Here is a 20,912-nt window from a genome sequence, read left to right on the forward strand (position 1 = left end):
CTTCTCCTTGCACGAGTTGCAGGTAAATTCAACTTGATAATCTGCTGCAGTGGCTCGATAGCAATTCTTACAACTCATATACCAGTATTTTTGGAATATGTGTTCAAAGTAGAAGCGTGCCCTCACCCAAGTTGTCTGCAATATTAATAACCAGAAGCAAAAAATATATAACTACGGCAACAGTAAATTGTAAAGAAAAATGGGATAAGTTGTTTTAACACCTTCTGTGAAGGATTAACATTACAAATCAAGGTAGCTTTTTGATCAACTTTGAGAGAAATTGTAGGGTTATACTTCATGTAATCTCTTTTGTCAAGAACATCTGCAATTATTTTAGAATTTCTGAGTGCCCTGTACAAGGAAAAATTGCAGAAAGAATGTAAGAAGGGTAAATCATGTGCAGCTGATGTTTTATGATATAGAGACAGGATATCGAAGCACGATATACCAGTTCTTTAGCTCCCTTGCTTCCTGTATAGGCGGATCAACAAGTATGACAGAATCAAACCAAGTACCCAATGCAACTCCTATAGAAAAATCATTAATGTTATGTCGACAGACCTTGTGAAAGGTATATTTGACAATGTGAACAAATAATAAAAAAATACAAAAGCAAAAAGTACCATTGTAATTATTCACTTTAATTCTCCGTGCAATAATGACAGGATAGCTGTGAAGGTTAGACAGTAGTTCCTGTCCTTCATTAGCAAGAAAATCATCCCATAAAGACAGCAATACAGTCTGTGATCTGTAATAATTATTAATATAAGTAATAAATAGGTAATAACTTAATTTGGCTTTACGATAAGGATAAGAAATGAGATACTCACTGTTCATCAAGAAGGACAAATTTTTGAACGTTTGATTCTTTTGAGTTTCTATTTAATGTCTTCCTGTCTAGAGCAGCAATCACAACTCCTAGCACATCTGTAAATAGAGAATCAGTATAATGGAAGAAACAGTAATAACATTGTAAGTACAGCGATATGAATCTGCTCAGATATTTACCAACTGATTTATTTCTGTCATCCATATAATGCATCAAATCAGTAAATTTTGTATAGCTGAATTTCACGGGCATGATTTCATTAGCATCATCATTTATATCTTCAATGACAGTTTTAGTGCTGATCACCCATTGGATAGTAAGCTCAGCTGTCTGAAATTTTGCTGGGATAGGTTTGACTTCAGCATTTGTGATCTTGTACTTTCTATAAACACGTAAGAGTGGACTCATTTTAGCAATATCAGCATTGAAGATTATTGCTTCGACTTTTGATCCCTGCGAGATACAATTGGTAAATTCACAATTACCTAAAAAACAGAATATCTTGTTATTACAAGGTAACGTGAGAAAATGGATAGAAAGCTTTACTAACCTCTGCATCATAGAAGATAAATTTTTGCTTCTTTGTTGGTGTTCCCTTCGAGTCAGTGATTTGCTGTTTTTCTTGAACAGTGATGATGCAACTCCAATTCTTCATGAAAGGGACAATATCTCGGATAGGCAGTAAGTTAGTCATTCTGCATGAAGATCAAAATATACATAAGTAAATACAAATAGGCAAGTTAAGTGTAACAGTATATTGGTCAAAGAGAAATAAATTTGTATGTGCACCTCATTCCAATATATAGTTAAACGAGGCAGATTCTTTACTGCTGAGTCAAATGGAAAATTTCATTAAAGACAACATTCCTAGTTTTGCAGTCAATCTTTTTCTCATCAAACGTTCCAGGAACAAGAAGAACCTTAAGTTCAGCAGCAGTTCTAGCTCTAGAAAGTGCGACGTATAGTTGCCCGTGGGAGAAAACAGGTTCACGCAAGTAAAGGCCAACATAGTCTAGAGTTTGTCCTTGTGCTTTATTAATAGTTAATGCAAAACAAAGGCGGACAGGAAATTGAGTTCTTATGAACGGAATCCCATTCCTTTCATTGTCAGAGGTCTGAAGAGGTATTTTTGGGATGAAGACTTTTTTCCCTGCATGAGTGCCAAACACAATTTCTGCAGAAATGATATTCAAGCTAAGTTCTCTACATATCAACCTTGTGCCATTACACAATCCTTCATTAGGATTTAAATTCCTTAAAAGCATAATAGGACAGTTTTTTTTTAGCAGCAACTTATGAGGAGGAAGCCCTTTCGGATTTTGAGAATTTAGAAAATCTTCATAGTCGCCTTGGTGTCGTTGCTCCACAGTACGATCTGAACTGATATAAACATGAACATTTCCAGGAAATTTGTTTATCAATAGCTCATTGAGCTCATCAACTGAGCTATTTTTTGGAGCAAGGATGCATCTATTTATCATCCTATAAGGATCTCTAGAATATAGCTCCAAATCTGGAAAAACACTTTCAACTAACCTGCTTAGAATTATAAATAGCTGTAATCAGTAAAAGGCATAGAGAAAAAGAGGAATTAGATAGATAAGGTGCAAGTGTATGTAACTTGTTAACCTGTTTAAAGATTGTTCTTTATCATAATATGGAATAACTATATCAGGTGATAAAGTGATTTCGCCGTTTGCATCTACGAGTTCTCTTCCCTCGCCTACTCTTAATAAGAACTCAGAAAAAGCAGGATCTAACATGGCTCTCATATTTTGACTGAGTTTCAGCTTGTGTAATTGAGACCAGAGAACAGAGTTAGGAAAGCTTGATTCTATGAGGACTTGCTTTGTTGCTCGCTCAATAACTGGCAAAGTTTGCCGAAAATCTCCACCAAAAACTATAACTTTTCCTCCAAAAGACAAATCAGAATCCATTATGTCTTTAAGCAGATCGTCAAATGCTTCAATAGTCTCTCGCTTAGCCATCGATGCTTCGTCCCAAAGGATAAGTTTACACTCTAAAAGCAACTTGGCAACACTACTTTGTTTGCTGAGTTGGCAAGTTTTATTCTTTGAAAAGTCTAATGGTATCTTAAATCTTGAGTGTGCTGTTCTTCCTCCAGGAAGAATAGATGCTGCAATGCCAGAAGTGGCTACAGCAATGGCAATGTAACCCCGCGATCTTAATGTAGCAAGTAGTGATCGATATAAGAAAGTTTTGCCAGTGCCTCCTGGGCCATCAATAAAGAAAGCTTCACCGTGAGGAGAAAAACATGCAGTAAGAATCAAGTCATAAGCATTTTTCTGTTCACAGTTTAATTTGAAAGAGAGTAACAGATCCTCTGAAGTAACATGTAAACCTCTTTCATTTTCGATCTCCTTTGTCAATCGTTCATGAGAAGGGGAATCGAAATCATTCAAAGGTAATTGGTAATCAGTAATTTTCTTTCCCATCTGCTCCAACGAGCTGTTAATGTCTTGTAGGACTCTTGTGGTGATCTCTGAAGAAGCAAGGGTAGAAAATGAGTATTGGTGCTGATAATCTGCAGAGAGTTCATGGCAGAATTTTTCCCAGAGCAACCGAGGATTTACTGGAGAACAATGAACAAGCAAAGTGGCAAATAGCAATCTTAAGGAAGACGGCATCTGGAAGGTCGCAGCTTCCTGAAGTGTATCCTCTATATAAGTATCGGATTGCAAAAGGCCTAAAGCTAGAGCAGCTTCCCTAAAGGAATTCAACTTTTGATTAGCAACCGTCAAAATGTCATCAAAGGAAGTTGGACCATGAACATGATTTAGAAGAAGTCTCAGGTAGTATCTTTCTCCATCTGCTGGACTAACAGTAACCATTCTACCTATAACTTTTCGACGCTTCCTTTCAGTCCACTTCTTATATTTAGGAGACCAAACAAAAAATTGAGGGAAATCCCTGTAAAGACATCTAAGATTCTGTGCAACCACATTTGTTGTGTTCATATGAAAAAATTCAGTCAACATGGTTTTGGAAAAATCAACCTTTCTCAATAATTGCAACAGGTCTGAATTTTTGTTGAAAGAAACAAACTGTTGGTCCGGCAGATGGATCTGAAGAGTATAGACCGCTGGAGTTATTTCACTTAAGCGGAATTCAAAAATGCGCCAGAATGCCTCAGGGGGTGAAATCCATCTACCTTGCTGAAATTCCTTTATTTCATCAGTGTCATCAGGAGCATGCTGCGAGACGATCTTAAAGCTGATTGAGTCATGTCCTTTGAAAACATACTTATACATGTACTTCACCAATTTAACAGTCGAGCAAATTTCTACATTCATATGGCAGTCAAATGTAGCTAACAGATAGGGACTATAAGACACGACCCATCTGTTATCGAGAGTATGCCTTCGGACTTTTATTTTTCTCCCATCATCCCTCCTTCTATACTGCGGATAACTATCTTCAGCATGACTCGTTTGGACACAAAAACTCTTTGGATAGCGACTTTTACAATGACCATCTTTCATACAAGGACAAGTTTTATCCATAGCACCACAAGGGCCATGAATCATATGCTTTATAACAAGGGAATATAGATGAGGATGCTTAGAACGATCAGGTATTTCAGCACAGACCACTCTATCATATGACTCTGGATTTAGGAGCTTGTATTCAGGCTTCAAAATTAACAGCAAATGCGCATGTGGGAAGCCACGTTTTTGGAACTCAATCACATAGACGCATGCTGCAACTTCTCCAAAGATTTGCTTGTTCAAAACTTCAGATTTAAGCAATTCAAATTTGGCTCTAAAGACTCTAGCTAGAAGATCCGGTCTATCTTGAGGTTTTTCGTGGTACTGTAAATTATCCTGAATTTCCTTCCACGCTGGGTTGCAGGTCATAGTAAGAAAAATGTCTGGTTTTCCATACTTTTGCACAAGGGACATTGCATCAAGATAGCGTCGTCTCATGTCCCTCGGGCCACCTATAAACGAAGCCGGTAATATCGTTCTACGACCAACTTTAGAAGCACTGGTCTGGCCTATAGAAATACTGTCCAGAACTCCTTGAAGAACCTCTGAACGAATGTTGTTTTGTCGGTTTCGATGAAAATCAAGCCTAGACGTCTCAATCTTAACATAAGCATCTACTGCATATTGTTGCAGCAATCTAAGTGAGTGTAACAACATTGATTGATCATCGTCCCTGATCTGAAATCTGTAACAATAGTATTCTCTAGCTGACACCGTGTCTTCTTCAGTTTTTGCACGATCAGCAGCTAGAAAAAAAGGGTGAGCAATTATTTAGTTTGATGATGTTTTACAATGTAAAACTAATGGCTGGACTCAACTGTTTTGAAGCAGCAATATTAAACTTGCCTCTTTGTTCACGATTTATTAAAGCTGATGCGGAATCAATCGAAGAAGGATGAATATCAATATTTTCCTCACAGGAGTCCTCTTTTCTCTTTCTTTTTCGAGTTCTTTTAATTCCAGGGTGCCATCCGCATTCACCTCGGGGAAACAGAATAGGGTATTGCAATGGGTCATAGCAACCATAGTAATGTCTAATTCTATAGCTGCTATTTGAATGCGTATAAACCTGAATGTGAGCTCCCGTATGGCCTGTTTCATCTTGATTTTCAGTCCATATCGCTGCAACTTGGGACGCACAAGGAAGGTTATAGACTCGCTGATCAAGGGTGGGATAACAATTAAGTACAATGTTCAGGCTGTCAATGTTTGGAACATGCCTAAGATTTTTGAAGAACCTAGCATAAGGATTGTCACTAAGAATGCGCATAAGGAGTCTTAATGTGCTTTCTCGCAACTTATCAGAGGCAGCAATCCTCTTTGCTAATTCTTCATCAGTGTCAAAGAAGTACATCTGAATGCCGGATGGTCTATTGTCTGACTGAATAAGGCCATTAAGAAAATGATAAACTTGACCCTGAACACGAAAAGTGTAAACACCTTTTGTGTTCTTTGTTAGTTCAGAATCATATTTAGCAGCAAATGATGTGAAGCCTAAGTTATTGTTGTAAGTGCGAGCATTATTTCTAAAATGGAAGCTTTCCTCATCGCTACCAATGAACAAGCGCTTCAAATCATAAGGCATAGGAGGAGCGACAACAGAAATTTCTCCTCCAGAGCAGCAAAAATTAGGAGGTTCCAAATGGAATCTTTTTGCTCCACAATGGTCACAATGAGGAGCATCAGGCAAAGGCAAAGACACATTAGGAATCTTGTTTATGAGCGAAAGCTGTGGCTGACCACGCCTCCGCTTTCTCCCTGTAAAGTTTTGCATGCGTTCGATGGACAGGCTGAGTTAAGGCTGTGTATAAATAGTGTAGAATGCAGGCTAAACATAGACAAAGTTAAGCAAGAAACAATGCTGAACCTGCATTCTCTGTTCTCGGAGCGGAAGAACTACTACGTTTCTTGGTACGTGTAGAAAGTCTAGATGGCAGATCAAGAGAAGTATTCCTATTATTTTTCCTTCCCTGGCGAGCAGAGTTCGCTGTAGGCTGGTTAAATTGCCTTCTTGGAAAAGAAGAGGTCTCTGTGGATAATAAAATTCAATAAGACGACTGGCAAAGGTTGGCAGGGATCTATATACGTGCATTTAGCTAACAGGGGAAATATGCTGAGGAGCCCAAGGAACAAGTAATCAGGCTACAAGGTATAGCCTAGAGAGAGCTGAACAAGGAACGTTTAAGACAGATTGCACCAAAAGGAAGTCGAAGCTTTGGAAGTACTTAGTAATGCACGATGTGTTTTTTTACTAAGAGGCCAATATTTGGAAAATAGAATTGTCAATTGTGGGAAATATAAGCTGAAGAAGGCGAAGGTGCTATAATCTAAAATGGACATAACCCGTCTGAGCGTATAGTAATCAATAGGAATAGGAAGGCAGAGAAGTAGCAATAACGCGAAAGGAGAAAAATCAAATCTAGCAGCAGAATAAGATAATAAAAAAAATACCTTCATTAAGAGACGGTGTAGACACGGAGGTTTTTTTTTTTTTTTTAGAAGAACATGGTGAAGTATCATCATTGAGAAAGTTAGATACATCAGGAGGAATGCAGCGCAACTCTCCACCGGCTGTAATAACACTATCAACTGGAACCAAGCAATCTCGTTGTTCCAGGCCACCAGAAACCAAACGAGTTCGATCATCACTACCAGAAGGTCTATCATGACCATACGAGAAACTAACAGCAGATACCACACAAGTAGGCGGAATGTTTTGAACGCGAGAGAGAGTAAGTTTTTGTTTTTTCTTCTCGGCTCTAGCCTCTCGCAGAGAACGTAAAAATGCAGCTTTCTTGGCAGGTTCCATTTCTGCATATTTTTTTCGGCGCAAGGCGTTTCTATCCATCTAATTCCAGATATTAAGTAAGGAAGAAGCAACTAATTCCAATTACTAAGGAAGGAAGCAGTAACTAAGTAAGCAAACATGGCAAGACGAAGATTAGCAATAAGGAATAAAAAAATAAAGGCTCAAAAACGCAATATCATACAACTGGTGAGCATAAAAACATAGAGCAAGAATGTGGCAGTGAAAGCGCACAAGCAAACGGAAATCATGGACGAAAGGAAGCGCAAAAACAGCAGCATGCAACAAAAAGAGAAGAGGAAAGAACTGCATGGTTCATTAGAAGAGGGGAAAAAAACATTGCAGCGCACACTAAAAGCAAGCAAGGTAACAGTACAGGAACATAGTAAGAGAAAGTCAAACAAAAAGGAGAAGAAGGGAAATAACATCACCTGAGACAAACAGGCAAGCACCCACACCTCAGCTAATAAAGTAGCAACAACGAGATGCACAGAAGCGGTTGCTGTGAAAACAAGAGACAAAAAAGTGAGCAACAATGTTACATGAGACAAAGTACACTAGAGAGGAGCTAACAAAAAAGAGGTTAACCTGAACAAAAAAGGCAGGAACTGACAGGAGAATCCGAAGAAGACAATAAAAGCTACAAAACAACAGAAGGATTCAAAAGGCATGCACAGCAGAGGATCTTGTAAGCAAGAGAAAGAAAAAGATTCCAAAAAGAAATACAAGCGTAATATAAAATGGCGAGAAAGAGAAAAAAAGAAGCGTGAACAGGAAACAAAACAAAGAGGAAAAGCCAATACGAAATTCATAACATGCAGCAGAGCATACGTACCAATACCTAAGCGAAAGTTGCACAGATACAGAGGAAGGTCAGGAAAATAAGCAGGAAAAAGACTACTTCATCGCTCATGAAAGAAAAGAGAAGAACAAGTAAGGCTAATACAAACAGCACTGATCATAATGCAGGCCTTCCAAAGTGCAACGGGAAAATGGCGATGACCTTACCAAGAATGTACGTAAAATTTGTCATCAATCTGGTGATCATCATCAGCCGAAAGCAAACAAGAAAGAGTGGCAAGTCATTCTTTGTCAGCAGTCCACAGCGTTTTCAAAGCAAAATTTACACTAACAGGCCATTGAATACAACATGACCTCTAGTGCAGAATCCGTAATAGCAACATAATAATCAGGGTAAAAATGTCATTGCACTCTCCCTTTATTCAGCCGATGACCACCTAACAAGAATGTACGTAAAATTTGTCATGAATCTCGCCATCATCATCAGCCGAAAGCAAAGAAGAAAGAGTGGCAAGTCATTCTTTGTCAGCAGTCCACAGCGTTTTCAAAGCAAAATTTACACTAAGAGGCCATTGAATACAACATGGCCTCTAATGCAGGATCCGTAATAGCAACATAATAATCAGGGTAAAAATGTCATTGCACTTTCCCTTTATTCAGCCGATGACCACCTAACCTTTATCATTCAAGAAGACATGTCACAACTGCTCATAACAACTACTCTTACCACTCTCTGCCTCTCACAGTAGCAATACTTTTCTAATCTTCCTGTCCATGTGTATACTGTTATTATTATTTATTATTATATTATATAAATATATAGCAGAAAGCAAGAAAGAAAGGCTGATGATGAAAACGAGGCCTTATAGTCTCAGTCTACTGAGAACTAAATATCAAACAACAAAACCCGAAAGCAAAGCAATTGGAGATCAAGCTGGACGAACACTCTCCAACCAATCACGTTTTGCCACATCACCAACAGTACAAACTCTTCGGGCATGGCATTCCCTCTTTTATACATATTTGTAAAGAGCACTTGAAACCTTCCAAGACAAACATTTCTTCTTCCCAAACTCTCGGAAAGTAATTTTGCTGCCGTTACTTCGTTGGACTAATATTGTCTCAATGACAATGTGGGCAGAAATCATTCTTACCTTCATTAATTTCTTCATCAGGCTCGTCACGCAGCTGCATATTTGGGAGGACAGTACCCCCACTCCATAGCACTCATCACAATCTCACACTCTTAAGGTCGAAAGCAGCAGCATCTGGCAGCAACCGAGACCGAGGAGCAGCCCATCATTGAGGAAGAGGCACCGAATCCTCGTCCTCGTCCTCCTCTAGCCGCCATTGATTATGATCTGATAAGGATGCAATGGCCATTGCTAGTCACAGAATTTATGTTACAGCAATTGGTGCAGCTCTCCCTGCTTCTGACCAGCTGCTTCCCCAAAGTTTTAGCTAGTCTTGCATGACTATGGAGTTCTTTCCTTGGTTTGCTGGTCTCCGTATCTATCAGGCGCCGTTACAAAGTTGCAGCTCTTGTTCTAGATCATGTTGGGATTTTCTTTGACGCCATGGCATTCATAGTGGCCATGTTGACATCCGTTGCAGTGAAAAATAATCCAAGTCCATTCTACATCAGCTGCCTAATGTAGATGTTTAATTGCTATCCCGGAATACACGTATTTGCATTGGTTCACAACGTGATGAACATGCAGTGGGCGTTGCTGGTTATTGGAGCTTGTTTCGGCCATTAGCGTCATCTTGCAAGCTCTCCAATCTCGTGCAAGTCTCCCTGTAGCTTCAACGTTTCCCTGGTTCTGCATGGCTTTCGAGCTGGCCTTCTTAGCTTTGTTGGTATCTGTTTACATACGTCGCCATTACCACAAGGCATCTCGTGTCATGGAGCACGCTGCAATTTTCTTCTGCGCTGCTGTGCTTCTCTTGGCCATCTGGATGACCCTTCATCCCCCGCTCAAGCAGATGTCCGTCGCCCTCTTCTTCATTGGATTCACTATAATAATCCTTGCCAATCGTTCTCTGCGTGACTGGTGAATTTTCTCTTTCTTTCTGGAATGTTTCGCTTTATCTTGGTTCCATAATGTCTGTTAACTTAGAGATATATCTGAAACAGGGTTTAACGGGATTACTGCAGCATGATCCTCTGATGCATGCGATTAAACATCTCTGCCGTTTGTTTTTCTGCCTCTGATAAGTTAAAATTCTGTTTTCCACTTTGTCTTTTCATTTTCAGTTTTTTAGCAAGTACTACTGTTTTATATGCATTGGACGACTGCATGTAAAACAGGGCAAACAGAGACCACGCTGTTGTTGCCTGTTGGAGGAGATGCCAGGATTATAATTCCTTTAAAGACTAGTACTACTATGTTTGACTTTTCCTTTCTTAAATTGTATGCTATCTATATTTAAGTGGATCTTTTTTTGTTTACAAGCCTGCCTGTTATGGGATTGATGGCACTGACCTTTTTTTCCTTTCCTTTTTTTTCATTTTTTTAAAATAAAGAAAGAAAAAAAAGGTAATAAGAAAAGGATTGGACTCGCAAAAATTAGATCTTTCCAGTTATTCACCTCATTAATGGATTTATTGAAGTGCACTAAAGGAAACAAGAAAGGCTGTGGATATGAGATGTTTCAGGTTGAACTAGTACTAAGATGGGGAAAAGGGAAATGGATTAATGGAACAAGGGATAATAATTGATCATTAACTCCAAACTGCCTAGACTGCTGATGTATCTCTTATTAGTTTAAGGAGGAAGATATATATAGTTCAATAGGGTTTGAGTATGATGGATGATCCGATCCCTTTACAAGAGACCTTTTAATTGCGTTCACCATAAAATTCATCCAACAAGCCAAGAATGCCACCAAAATGGATCCTTACAGACAAACCAATAATACACCATCTGATATTGTGATTCCAAGATGTGAATTATGTAACCATTCTTTTTACAAGTTTTAACCAATGCCCAATTGATTAATGAGTCATTCTAACATCTTGCACCACTAGGAGCACCCTTATATCCAAGTCCATAAAGCAATCATCCTCCCTGAGTTTATCTGTCACAGTATTATTGACAGCAGACAAGCCTAGAATACTTTTAGGCAAAATCTTGATCTTGAAAGTTCAACGGTAAACTGTGTCATCCTATCTGGAAAATAAAGGTCATAAAGCATGCAACCCTAGTCCGGTGCAGTCATTTTACCACTGGAAAATGAAGGTCAGAGAATGTGCTACGATTGAATTTATAATTATATAGAAGATGATGCATCTTTCCTGTTCAGAGTCTAAAGCCTATTATTGGATTGATGGCACTGAAACATTTGAAAAAAAAAATGGAGAACATAGAATTGGAATGTCAATACATAGACCTTTACAATTCTGCACCTCATCATTGGATTTATTGCGGTGCATGCAACAAAATAAGAAAGGATGTGGATAGGAATAACTAGAATTGCTAACCATGATAGACTTTCTACGACTTTTGTTTTTTTGGGTGTAAATAGCCATGATTCACTTTATTCCCTCCCTTGAAGGAATAAAGAGACCTCTCGAAGGAAACTTGAATTCAAGATCAAAGTCGAATTTTTGTGACATAAAACTCAATTTTTTTAGATACCATTCAGGTGACTCTTGTCAACTCTACAGTCAAATCTAGTCAGTTATCTTTTACGGTTATGAGCACTACTCAAAAGTCCCATATAACCTTATTCACTTGAAGACATTATAATGTATAATCATACACTAGGGCACACCAACTTCTATTTGCATAATTAATGGTAGAGCAATAATGCAGTGGATGTACAAAATCAAGGCCTTCTATCATCTTAGAACAAAATTTTTATGTGTCTGTCTCATACATGGCATCGAAAATGCTATACATGATGTAATTTGAGTCTTATATTTTCTTTCTTAGACCAATCTTGACTCTTAACCCTTCATGGATAGTTTCTGTAGCAGCGATTCCTGCCCTAAATTCAATACACACTCATATATTTGGCAGCTGTGCTGTTGACCGCATAAAATGAATCAGGGATTTAATAATTGGATTTAAGCCCGAGTGCTTTCGTCATGTTTGATATTTTGTCAAGTTTTGAAGACCCATAAGCTCTTCAAAATCCTTAAATTTTCTTTTCATGCTATCATATTACGGAATAATTTCTTGTCTTGTGGTTTTAATGCCAAAAGATTGGAAGAAGGTACTGTATTAAATTTACTTGTTTTAAAAAGCAATCTCCATAGTTAGTAGGTTATATAAAACAATTCATAAAATTAAAGTTTATCTGCAAATTATGTATATCATGTGTCTAGAGATAATTTATCTTATTGTATTTTCAACCAAAACAGTTGTTGAAATTATATGCTTAATTTCTATAACTTTCCAGTAATCTTGATAAATTTTTATTAAAAAAAAAGGCAAATTATATGCCTTCAACGAAGAATATGAAGGCCAATGTAGGAACAAAAACACTATATTTCCAATTCATTCATCAAATTATAGTAACAGCAAAATTTACTAATCAAAGCAGGTGATAGTTTGGATTTTGATTAGGTTCCGCGGGAATGCAAAAGCCTTAAAGAGGTAAATGTGATACTCCAATTTGTCCCATGTCAAAAATTTGCCGTGATCATGTCTGGAATATGACTTTAGATTCATTGGGCTAGGAGCAAAATCGTGCTATGGGCTAATCCTTGGGCTCAAGGATACTCTCATGAAAGAGAATCGACTCCAGTTAATCGCTTGAAGAGAACTAAGATTTGTCTGTCTGGGTCGCGGTCATCCGGACCTGAATTCCTTTCATCCGTGTCGCGGTCACCCGGACCTGAATTCGAACCTTTCATCCATGTCGCGGTCATCTGGACGGAAGCGACATTCAGGTCAGTCAAAATCCTTTCCCGAACCTGGATCCGGACCTGAATTTCACATGGATTGTAAATGCTTGTGCGACTATGTAAACACAACACAACACCGGCAGCGAACCCATTGAGAAGATTTCTTCCGGAGATTTACCCGTCTCAGAAATTTTGGGCGAACTCAGGCTTTAGCAGCCATCATCTGCTTCTTCACCTTGATGGAGTTCGCTAAGGGCTTCAGGGTATGGAAATGGTGGGAGTCTAGAAACAGGGCCGCCCAACTCCTCTCACCACCGTTGCCAACCGTGCAAATCCAACAACTCCCACCACAGTTGCCAACCGTACAAGTCCAACTCCAACCTAGTGCAGCATCTCAACTTGAGGAGCAGCCCTCCCGGCCTACCGTCCGGCCACCTAATAATAATGGCGATGATCAGAACCCCAACTTCGTCGACTATGTGATGAAGATGCAATAAGGTACGTCTTGTGTTTTATGTTCACTTTGCTCTAGAACCAGAGAATCCTCTTTTGCATTCTCCAATTAGAAAATTTGCGAAGAACCTCAGAGCATGTCAAAGTCTTAATTCCTATGATAGTCAAGATACTCACACCACTTGAAATCTGTGAAGACACCATTACAAGTTTATTATCTACCATAAATTATAGTGTGCTACGCATGCATTCTATTAAGATGAGTAACCAAACATTAATAATTACCAGAAAAGAAGTTCAGGCAGAAGACATGCTTATGGAATTTCATCCTGAGCAAAATAAAAATGCTTTTCATTTTCCAATTAAATAAACCCAGATGATTGCTTTCCTGAATAAATTAAGGCTAAGGAGCAGGAGAGTGAGTTGCCCTGCCCCGATTTGTTTTTTAGTGTAGTCATTTTTCTTTCTAGTGTTTCTAATTAGTACCATTAATTTTTGGGCAAAATATCTCGGCGCCCATTAAACTATTTTCCGCGTCTACTTTTGATCATCAAACTATTTTTTGTCACAATTCAGTCACTCAACTAACTAATTGGTATATCTTTGGTCATCTTGTCAAATTTTGCTCTTAATTTACAAAATAAAACAAACGCATGCAAATCACGTGTCAAAATTTAAGGTCAATATGTCCACTAAACTTCTCAATCTAAACCTAAAACTTTGATGGCCACTAAACTCTTCCACTGGTACACTCTTGACCACTCAAATATTTTTTGTTTCAATATATTTATTTAACTCTTAAATCCGTGTACTAGTGCTCATTCCGTCAAATATTTTTGTTAATGCTAACGGAATGAGCTCCATATGCATTTCCTGTCCCAAAAATAAAGACAATTTCTTAAGATCAATTTTTAGATTTTTTGTAATTGACAGAAAATAAAAATTAGAATCTTTAATATTTGCTTTAATATATTATAATTTTTAAGTTTTAACAAAAAAAATATAAATTATATGCTCAAGTTCTTGTGAATTATTTCCAAGAACCTTGAAATCAAATGAAAATAGTAGATATAATAACAAAATTTGAATAAAAGCTAGCTAATGTCCTATTTTGGTGAGTTAAGTGGTCAATTTGAAAGAAAGATCACTAAGAATATGGTGTTTGTATAGTTGAATGGCTATTTAAGATTTTTTATCTCATCTATTTGGACAAATTTACTCATGGACTTTGGCGTGCTCATTCCATTAGGTTTAACATCCACCATGCACAGAGTAGCTACCGATATACACAATAGCCACATGCACCATACTGGTATTTGTCGGTTTCTCTCGAACTTTTGGTCTATGGTCCAATGCATCAATTTAGAGTTTGTCTGCTTACAAAATACACTACCGTTCGGGCTTTTTTTTTAAGCAAATCCAGTGGGGAAAAGAATATGCCGCTGTATTTGGGCTTCGGTTATATTTTGGACTGTTCTTGAATGTTTAGTAAATTCAGTGAATTATTGTCCATATTCATTCTAATAAACAAGGAGTGTCCATAGGGTTTCTATTGTTTCCTATTCTTATGGATTAATTGCAACGAATAAATGTTACCTCCATTAAAGGGAGAATCAACGTAGGAAAAAATGTTTCATGTTACAAAGTAAAAAATGGTCGTACACTTGCAGTCAGGGATGGGCTGATGGCAACATGATTTTCTGTTTAAGTGTGTTTATCACAGTAACCCTATTACCCATCAAAAATTACTCTACAATAAAAGATGTAACTATTCGTTGTCCTTTGCTTTCCCTTCTTTGCAAAAAAAAAAAAAAAAAAATCAATCGAATCTCTGTTAAGTGTCTCCGTCAGAATTGGAATTGGAATTGGAATTGCAATTATAGAACAGGACACAATTGTATCAGCTGACATAGGATGGAGGAAGATCATTTTATGAGTTCTAAGGCTAAGGCACAAAGAATTGCTTCTCTTTTAAAGAATTGCTCCTAAACTTGTAAAGATTAATTAGTCTCTTTTATGTATGTATGTATGTATGTAAACACGTCTAATCTTTTTTATTTCAAAAGTATATGATGTTTGTATGTCGCTCTTCCTCTAATATCTCTGTTTAGGTAAGATAAGGACACGGATTTGTTGATATTAAAACAGCAGTGACACAAAGTAGGATATAATTTATTTTCTATTTCTCCTTTTTCTAATTGGGTCCACGTGAGAGTTTTCTTCATGTTTTACTATTGTCTGAAACATCATTAGGGAGAGGTATTAGCATTTGGCTTGGCTTTTTGACAAGCCAATTGCAGTTAAATCTCTAACCATTTATAAAAGACTGATCTGTCCATTATTAGCAATCTTGTTCATCAAGACAACACCATGCGTGTGAAGATTGATCAGGTATATCAGGAGTGCACATCAAGACTAGTGAGAATGCACCTGCCTATCTAATGGCCTAAACGACATCATCTGTAAATGCTCGTGGGATGATTTTCTTCCTAATGTTTTCTTGCTCCTGCACAAGGCATATCTTAACAAATAGTTGCTGATTCTCAAAAAAAAAAAAAGGCTTTACTCTAAAAATTGATTGCATCTAATCTAGAAATCATGATCAGTGACTTTATGCTAAACTTTGATCATGGATGGAGCAATTCTTTCAACACAAATTTTTATTAAACATATCTATCATCATGATCAGTGACAATACCCTAAAATTTGATCCCCTCGTAAAGTCTCTTTTTCTATTTTGTTGCCTCCTTTTATTTTTTGCTCCTAAACTTGTAAAGATTAGTCTCTTTTAAAATGGTAGTGTAGTGCTTCCTAAATATATTATCTCAATAAGTCTCTTTTTTTTTTTTATGAATATGCGTTGCATGTCTAAATAGCTTACTTTGAACAAATTGTCACGTCACAAGCTCACTTTAAGGAGCCTGTAATTTTTTTCTTAAACAGGTTGCCAAAGACGTACACACTGCCTTGTGCATTTAGCCTCTATTTGACCGGGTCCAAACGAAATGAGAAAAAAAGGGTCGGGAGCCTTCGTATTAACAATTCTTCTTTTTAATTTTAATGAAATAATTGGCATGAGAATTGGTTTATAAACCAATGCCTCCTAAATTGGTTCGGATTTTTTCAACTTCAATGTTACAATTGCATAAAGCAATTGGAGCAAATGCTTCAAACTGGAAGTGTGACATTGAAGGTGCACATTCACAGGTGGAAGGTGCTATATCATTCCTCATCTTGATTAATGCTGCAAGCATAATATGCTAATGTATAAGTAAGAATATTATCTTGAAACAAAATAGGAGGAGCAGGCATTAGCAACCGCTTGAGTCTTGACCAAGCAACACGGTGTTGGATGAATCCAATTCCAACAAAACCCATCCACCAAATGCCCCTAAAAAAGGTCAAGGATCGGAGGGAGAAAAAAGGGAGGGGAGAGAAAAGGTGAAGCTAGAGGAGGTAAAAGAGGAAGAAAAATGGGACGGGAGAGAAAAGGTGAAAGAGGAAGAAAAGTGGAAGTATAGACAGAAATGATCATTGAGGAACAAAAGAGGGAAAATAGATAGAAACGGTGATCCACACATCAAAATACATGTAATCTTATTTGGATTTTTAAAAAAAAAAAAATTTTAACATTTTCTGTAAACACATTTTTTAATTACTTTTTTATTTTACATATATCAAATTGTTACAGTAGATTTCTCTATAAAAATTTTCAAAAATAGCAATTCAAATGTGTAATTTTTCTGTTAAGTACATTAGATTAAAATAATTTTATATGCCCCGAACCAATGTCAACCGCCAACACACCAGTGGTACCACTAACTACTTTTTTTTTTTTTTTAAAGACTAAACACCCTTCCCTGGAAAACTTCTATAAAACTTCTATGTTAATTAATTAAGCCTTCTCTCCCAAGTATAGGGCAGATTAAACGGATCCAAAGCATCATAAGTTGAGTTCTTGTTGAGTATCTTGAAATTCTTACAACATTCAATATAAACTAATACAATTTTGATGTAAAATTTGAGTTTATAATTTATATATTCCCTCCGTGACGATAAAAGGTTTGAAACTGTAACTTTCTAAGCTGATTTGAATTGGAGCTGCCATCTTCATAGTTATTAAACCCGGCCCGGAGGGGAACCCGGCGAAAGAGGTGGGTGAACGGGTTACTGGTTCAACCAGTGGGTGAGTGGTTCAACCGGTGGGTCACGAAATATATTTAAATATTATGTTTCATAATTTTTGATATGGTTAAAACTATAATAAATTATGTCATAGTAAATGCTCAATTAGTCTAATTTATTATAGAATCATTAATTCTTATAAGAATTAACAAAACCTAAATGCAATTAGTAATCCATCAAATTTCAAGAATAAAATTTTATCTAAGTATAATTATCTAGTTTATTTATGAATTTTAAATGCAAAGAATTATTAGGAACGATATTTGCCTTTAGAATGAATTATGTGATATGTTATTTTTTAAATTCATTTCATAATTTATAGAGTCTGGGGAGTAATAAAATTTATTAAAAGATTCCAAATAAATTATGTTTTGGAAAATTAAAATAAGAATAAGTCTAATATATAATATAAAAAAAGACTAAATGTTAAACAAGTGAGCAGTTGGTGCGGCGGTTGTTGCATTTCCTTCAATACAAGAAGTCGTTGGTTCGAAGCTTCACTCCAGCATCTTTCTTCCAAACATTTTTAACATGCAAACCCGGTTTCCTATAAAACCGGACGGTTCTCCGGATTTGACCGGTTGAACCGCCGGTCCGTTGAAAAGTCAACGGTTTAGTTGTCAAAACGATCCAATTAGCTAACCGGCCCGGCTCAATGGCCGGTTCACCGGGTTGACCGGTCGAACCGCCGGGCCGGGCCGGGTTTAATAACTTGATAGGGTGTTAATTGTTAGTTATTTTATTATTAATCTCCCTTTTTATCCTTGCCAAATATTGCTTAATTGTTAATATTTACTCATATTTGGTATCTGGACTTAATTTCAGGAATGAAGCAGAAAACCATAAAAAAGGAAGGACTTTATGGAAATTAGGGAGACTTCTAAGGGTTTCAATTCTTGGGCCCTTGAATTGGTGGGGGACCACAAGCTAGTGGAAAGCATCTAGTCATTTGGGCTCTTAAAAGAAAGCTACGGGAAAGAGATTTGGAACAAGAAGTACTTGGAGGGCTTTGTCCACATGTGTGGGGACCACCTAGATAGCCTTTAGTCATCTTCCTCTTGTTGCTTAAATAGGGATAACGTAGAGTAGCAGGGACATCTCAAGTTTTAGTCTTTTAGTTTAGTTTTAGTTTCTTTTCTTTCTTTCCTGAGACTGGCCTCTGACACACGCCAGGTGTTCGACAATATTCCCCAACGGGGAGAGTTTCTCATGAGGCGTGGTTAAGTGTTTCTAGTCAAGGGGACAACTGAAGATTTGGTTCAATAATTACTGTGAGATCTAATTTATTTTAATTGCCTCCTTCATTTATTGGTATTCATATGTTTCCTGCTTTTAACCGTTATAGTGCGTGTGGATGATTGATTAGTGCGCAATAATTAATTATTCATACAGGCTATTTTGCTATATAGGGGTAATTGAATCCGTAATTGTTCGTTATCTCTATCCCAGTAGCAACTGGCATAATTGGAATTGTGTCAGGGGAATATTTGATCTGGCTTAAATAAACCCTCGTAGCGTGTTTGTTAGTCAGGATTGGGCCTTTCTAATTATTAATGCAACCTAGAAATTAAATCCTACGGTCGTACCTGGGGTTGTTTTTGGGTTAGGGAAATAGCTAACGGTCGTACCTTAGCTATCAATAAATTAAGGAAGGGTTGGTTGTTTATCGCGTGCATGACAACTATAACTAATCTGTTAATAAATGTTGGGATAATTTTTGCATCAATGATCAGTGCATGAACCATTTCTGAAGTACACCCTTGGCTAGAGTTTCCCCAATCATTTCTTTTAATTAATTATTTTCTGCAGTTAAGTTATTTAGTTAGCATTTAATCCAAAACCCCCCCATACTTTGGACTCTAGAAGAAACGAATTATCCCCAGTCCCTGTGGATTCGACCCTGCTCACCGCTATATACAAAATCTGTATTTTTCTCGAGTAGGTATTTATTATTGCACAGGTTCGGCACCTGTCAATTTTTGGCGCCGTTGCCGGGGACTGGTGTCAGATTAATTTGGTTTCTTTTTGAGTTCACCTTGTTCTCATTTTTAAATTTATTTTTCTCATTTTTTTTTTATAGTTTATGGCTGCTAGCATTCCATATTTTGATGATAGACCGGACTTTGTTCCTGAATGGGGTTATGAGACTCATGTTTTTCCTAATGATCAATGGGCTGTTGCAAATTGTGGAACTTATTTTGACTCAGGTTATTCAACTGACACATGCCCCGCATTTCAAGACAATCTAAGTGCTCCAATTGATACTTTAGGAGATTTTCCACCCCAATATCAAATGCAGTATGACCCTTATTCAAGCGGGTATGATCAAGGATGGTGGGATAATTCCAGTTTTGATTATGCAACCGGGCCAATGGATTTTCAACAGCAAGAGTCTCAACAACCATCGTCCCTGTCAGGGTACGAGCAGCAATACCAACCCCGACCACCTCCGCCCCCTCAATCTGGTTCATCTACGGAGGAGATGCTGAAACAAATGATGACAACCATGGCGCAAAATCAGCAAAGGACGGAGGCAGTTATTATGCAAAATCAGCAAAAGACGGACTCCGAAATGCAGGACATAAGGAATCAGATAGGTCAATTGGCCATCAGAATGAACCGTTTGGAGTCCCAGAACCAAGGGAAGCTGCCATCTCAACCGGAGTTAAATCCGAAGAACGTGAGCGCAATGATCCTAAGGAGTGGGAAAGAGGTTCAAGGGCCTGAGCCTGTGATCCCTAAGGACAAGGATGACGAGCTGCAAGATTTTCAAGAAGAGAAATCTACAGATGCAGTTGAAAAAAAAGCTGAAAATGAAGAAATGGAACCCCAACCGCAACCTGTTGAAGTGAAAGAATCCAGTGAGAATCATCAAATGTGGTGACACCACCTCCATTCCCTAACCCGCATTTTCTTAACTCTTATTCCATGATTTCTGTTAATGAGATTGATTTTGTTATACCGGAAGTTTTTGAGTCTCATGGCAGAAATAAGTTAAGAGTAGCTATGGTCAAATATCTTGAACTGTCGAAGGCTCTTGATGGAGGAGTGGATGAAGAATTGCGATCAATGCTTGATTACTTGGCGCCATCAACTAGTTCATGGAAGACCGTAGCTCGTGTGCTCAAAGATTACTCCATCTATGAGGGCTATCAGGACTATGTAGAGGATGAAGCAATGAGACGAGCCACAAGATTTTATCCTCCGTGAACAAAACATGATAATGTCTAGCCAAAAACATTAAAGAAAGGCGCTCATTGGGAGGCAACCCAATTGTTTCTTTTAATTGTTTGTTTGTGATTGTTATTTGTTATTTAAAATCTGTTCCTTGAATTGACTGATTTTGGTGTTAATTTCGTTTTGCTGATTATAGGTGCCCTTACAAGTGATGACGGCCGCGTGGTGATGTGCAGGAAGCTCACGATCAGAAACTTCTGGGAGCTCTCATGCCATCATGACGTGCCCGCGTGGTGA

At 37.6% G+C, this 20,912-nt stretch overlaps 1 protein-coding gene across 1 annotated transcript; it reads right to left on the reverse strand.

The window, feature by feature from the left end:
- Window positions 1–82: 82 nt before the first annotated feature.
- LOC113757843 lies at window positions 83–9,328 on the reverse strand (the record flags this gene model as incomplete). Its single annotated transcript, XM_027300942.1, has 15 exons — window positions 9,263–9,328; window positions 7,733–7,784; window positions 7,576–7,646; window positions 6,790–7,186; window positions 6,206–6,367; window positions 5,185–6,096; window positions 2,459–5,084; window positions 1,658–2,365; window positions 1,380–1,524; window positions 1,009–1,282; window positions 831–927; window positions 624–748; window positions 449–527; window positions 222–351; window positions 83–135 (listed from the first exon to the last, which is right to left on the reverse strand). Coding segments are annotated over exons 1-15 (5,897 nt in total), but the record flags the coding sequence as incomplete, so codon positions are not given.
- Window positions 9,329–20,912: the final 11,584 nt, after the last annotated feature.

Source organism: Coffea eugenioides, unplaced genomic scaffold, assembly GCF_003713205.1.
Source record: "Coffea eugenioides isolate CCC68of unplaced genomic scaffold, Ceug_1.0 ScVebR1_3357;HRSCAF=4558, whole genome shotgun sequence".
Taxonomy (NCBI): Eukaryota; Viridiplantae; Streptophyta; class Magnoliopsida; order Gentianales; family Rubiaceae; genus Coffea; species Coffea eugenioides.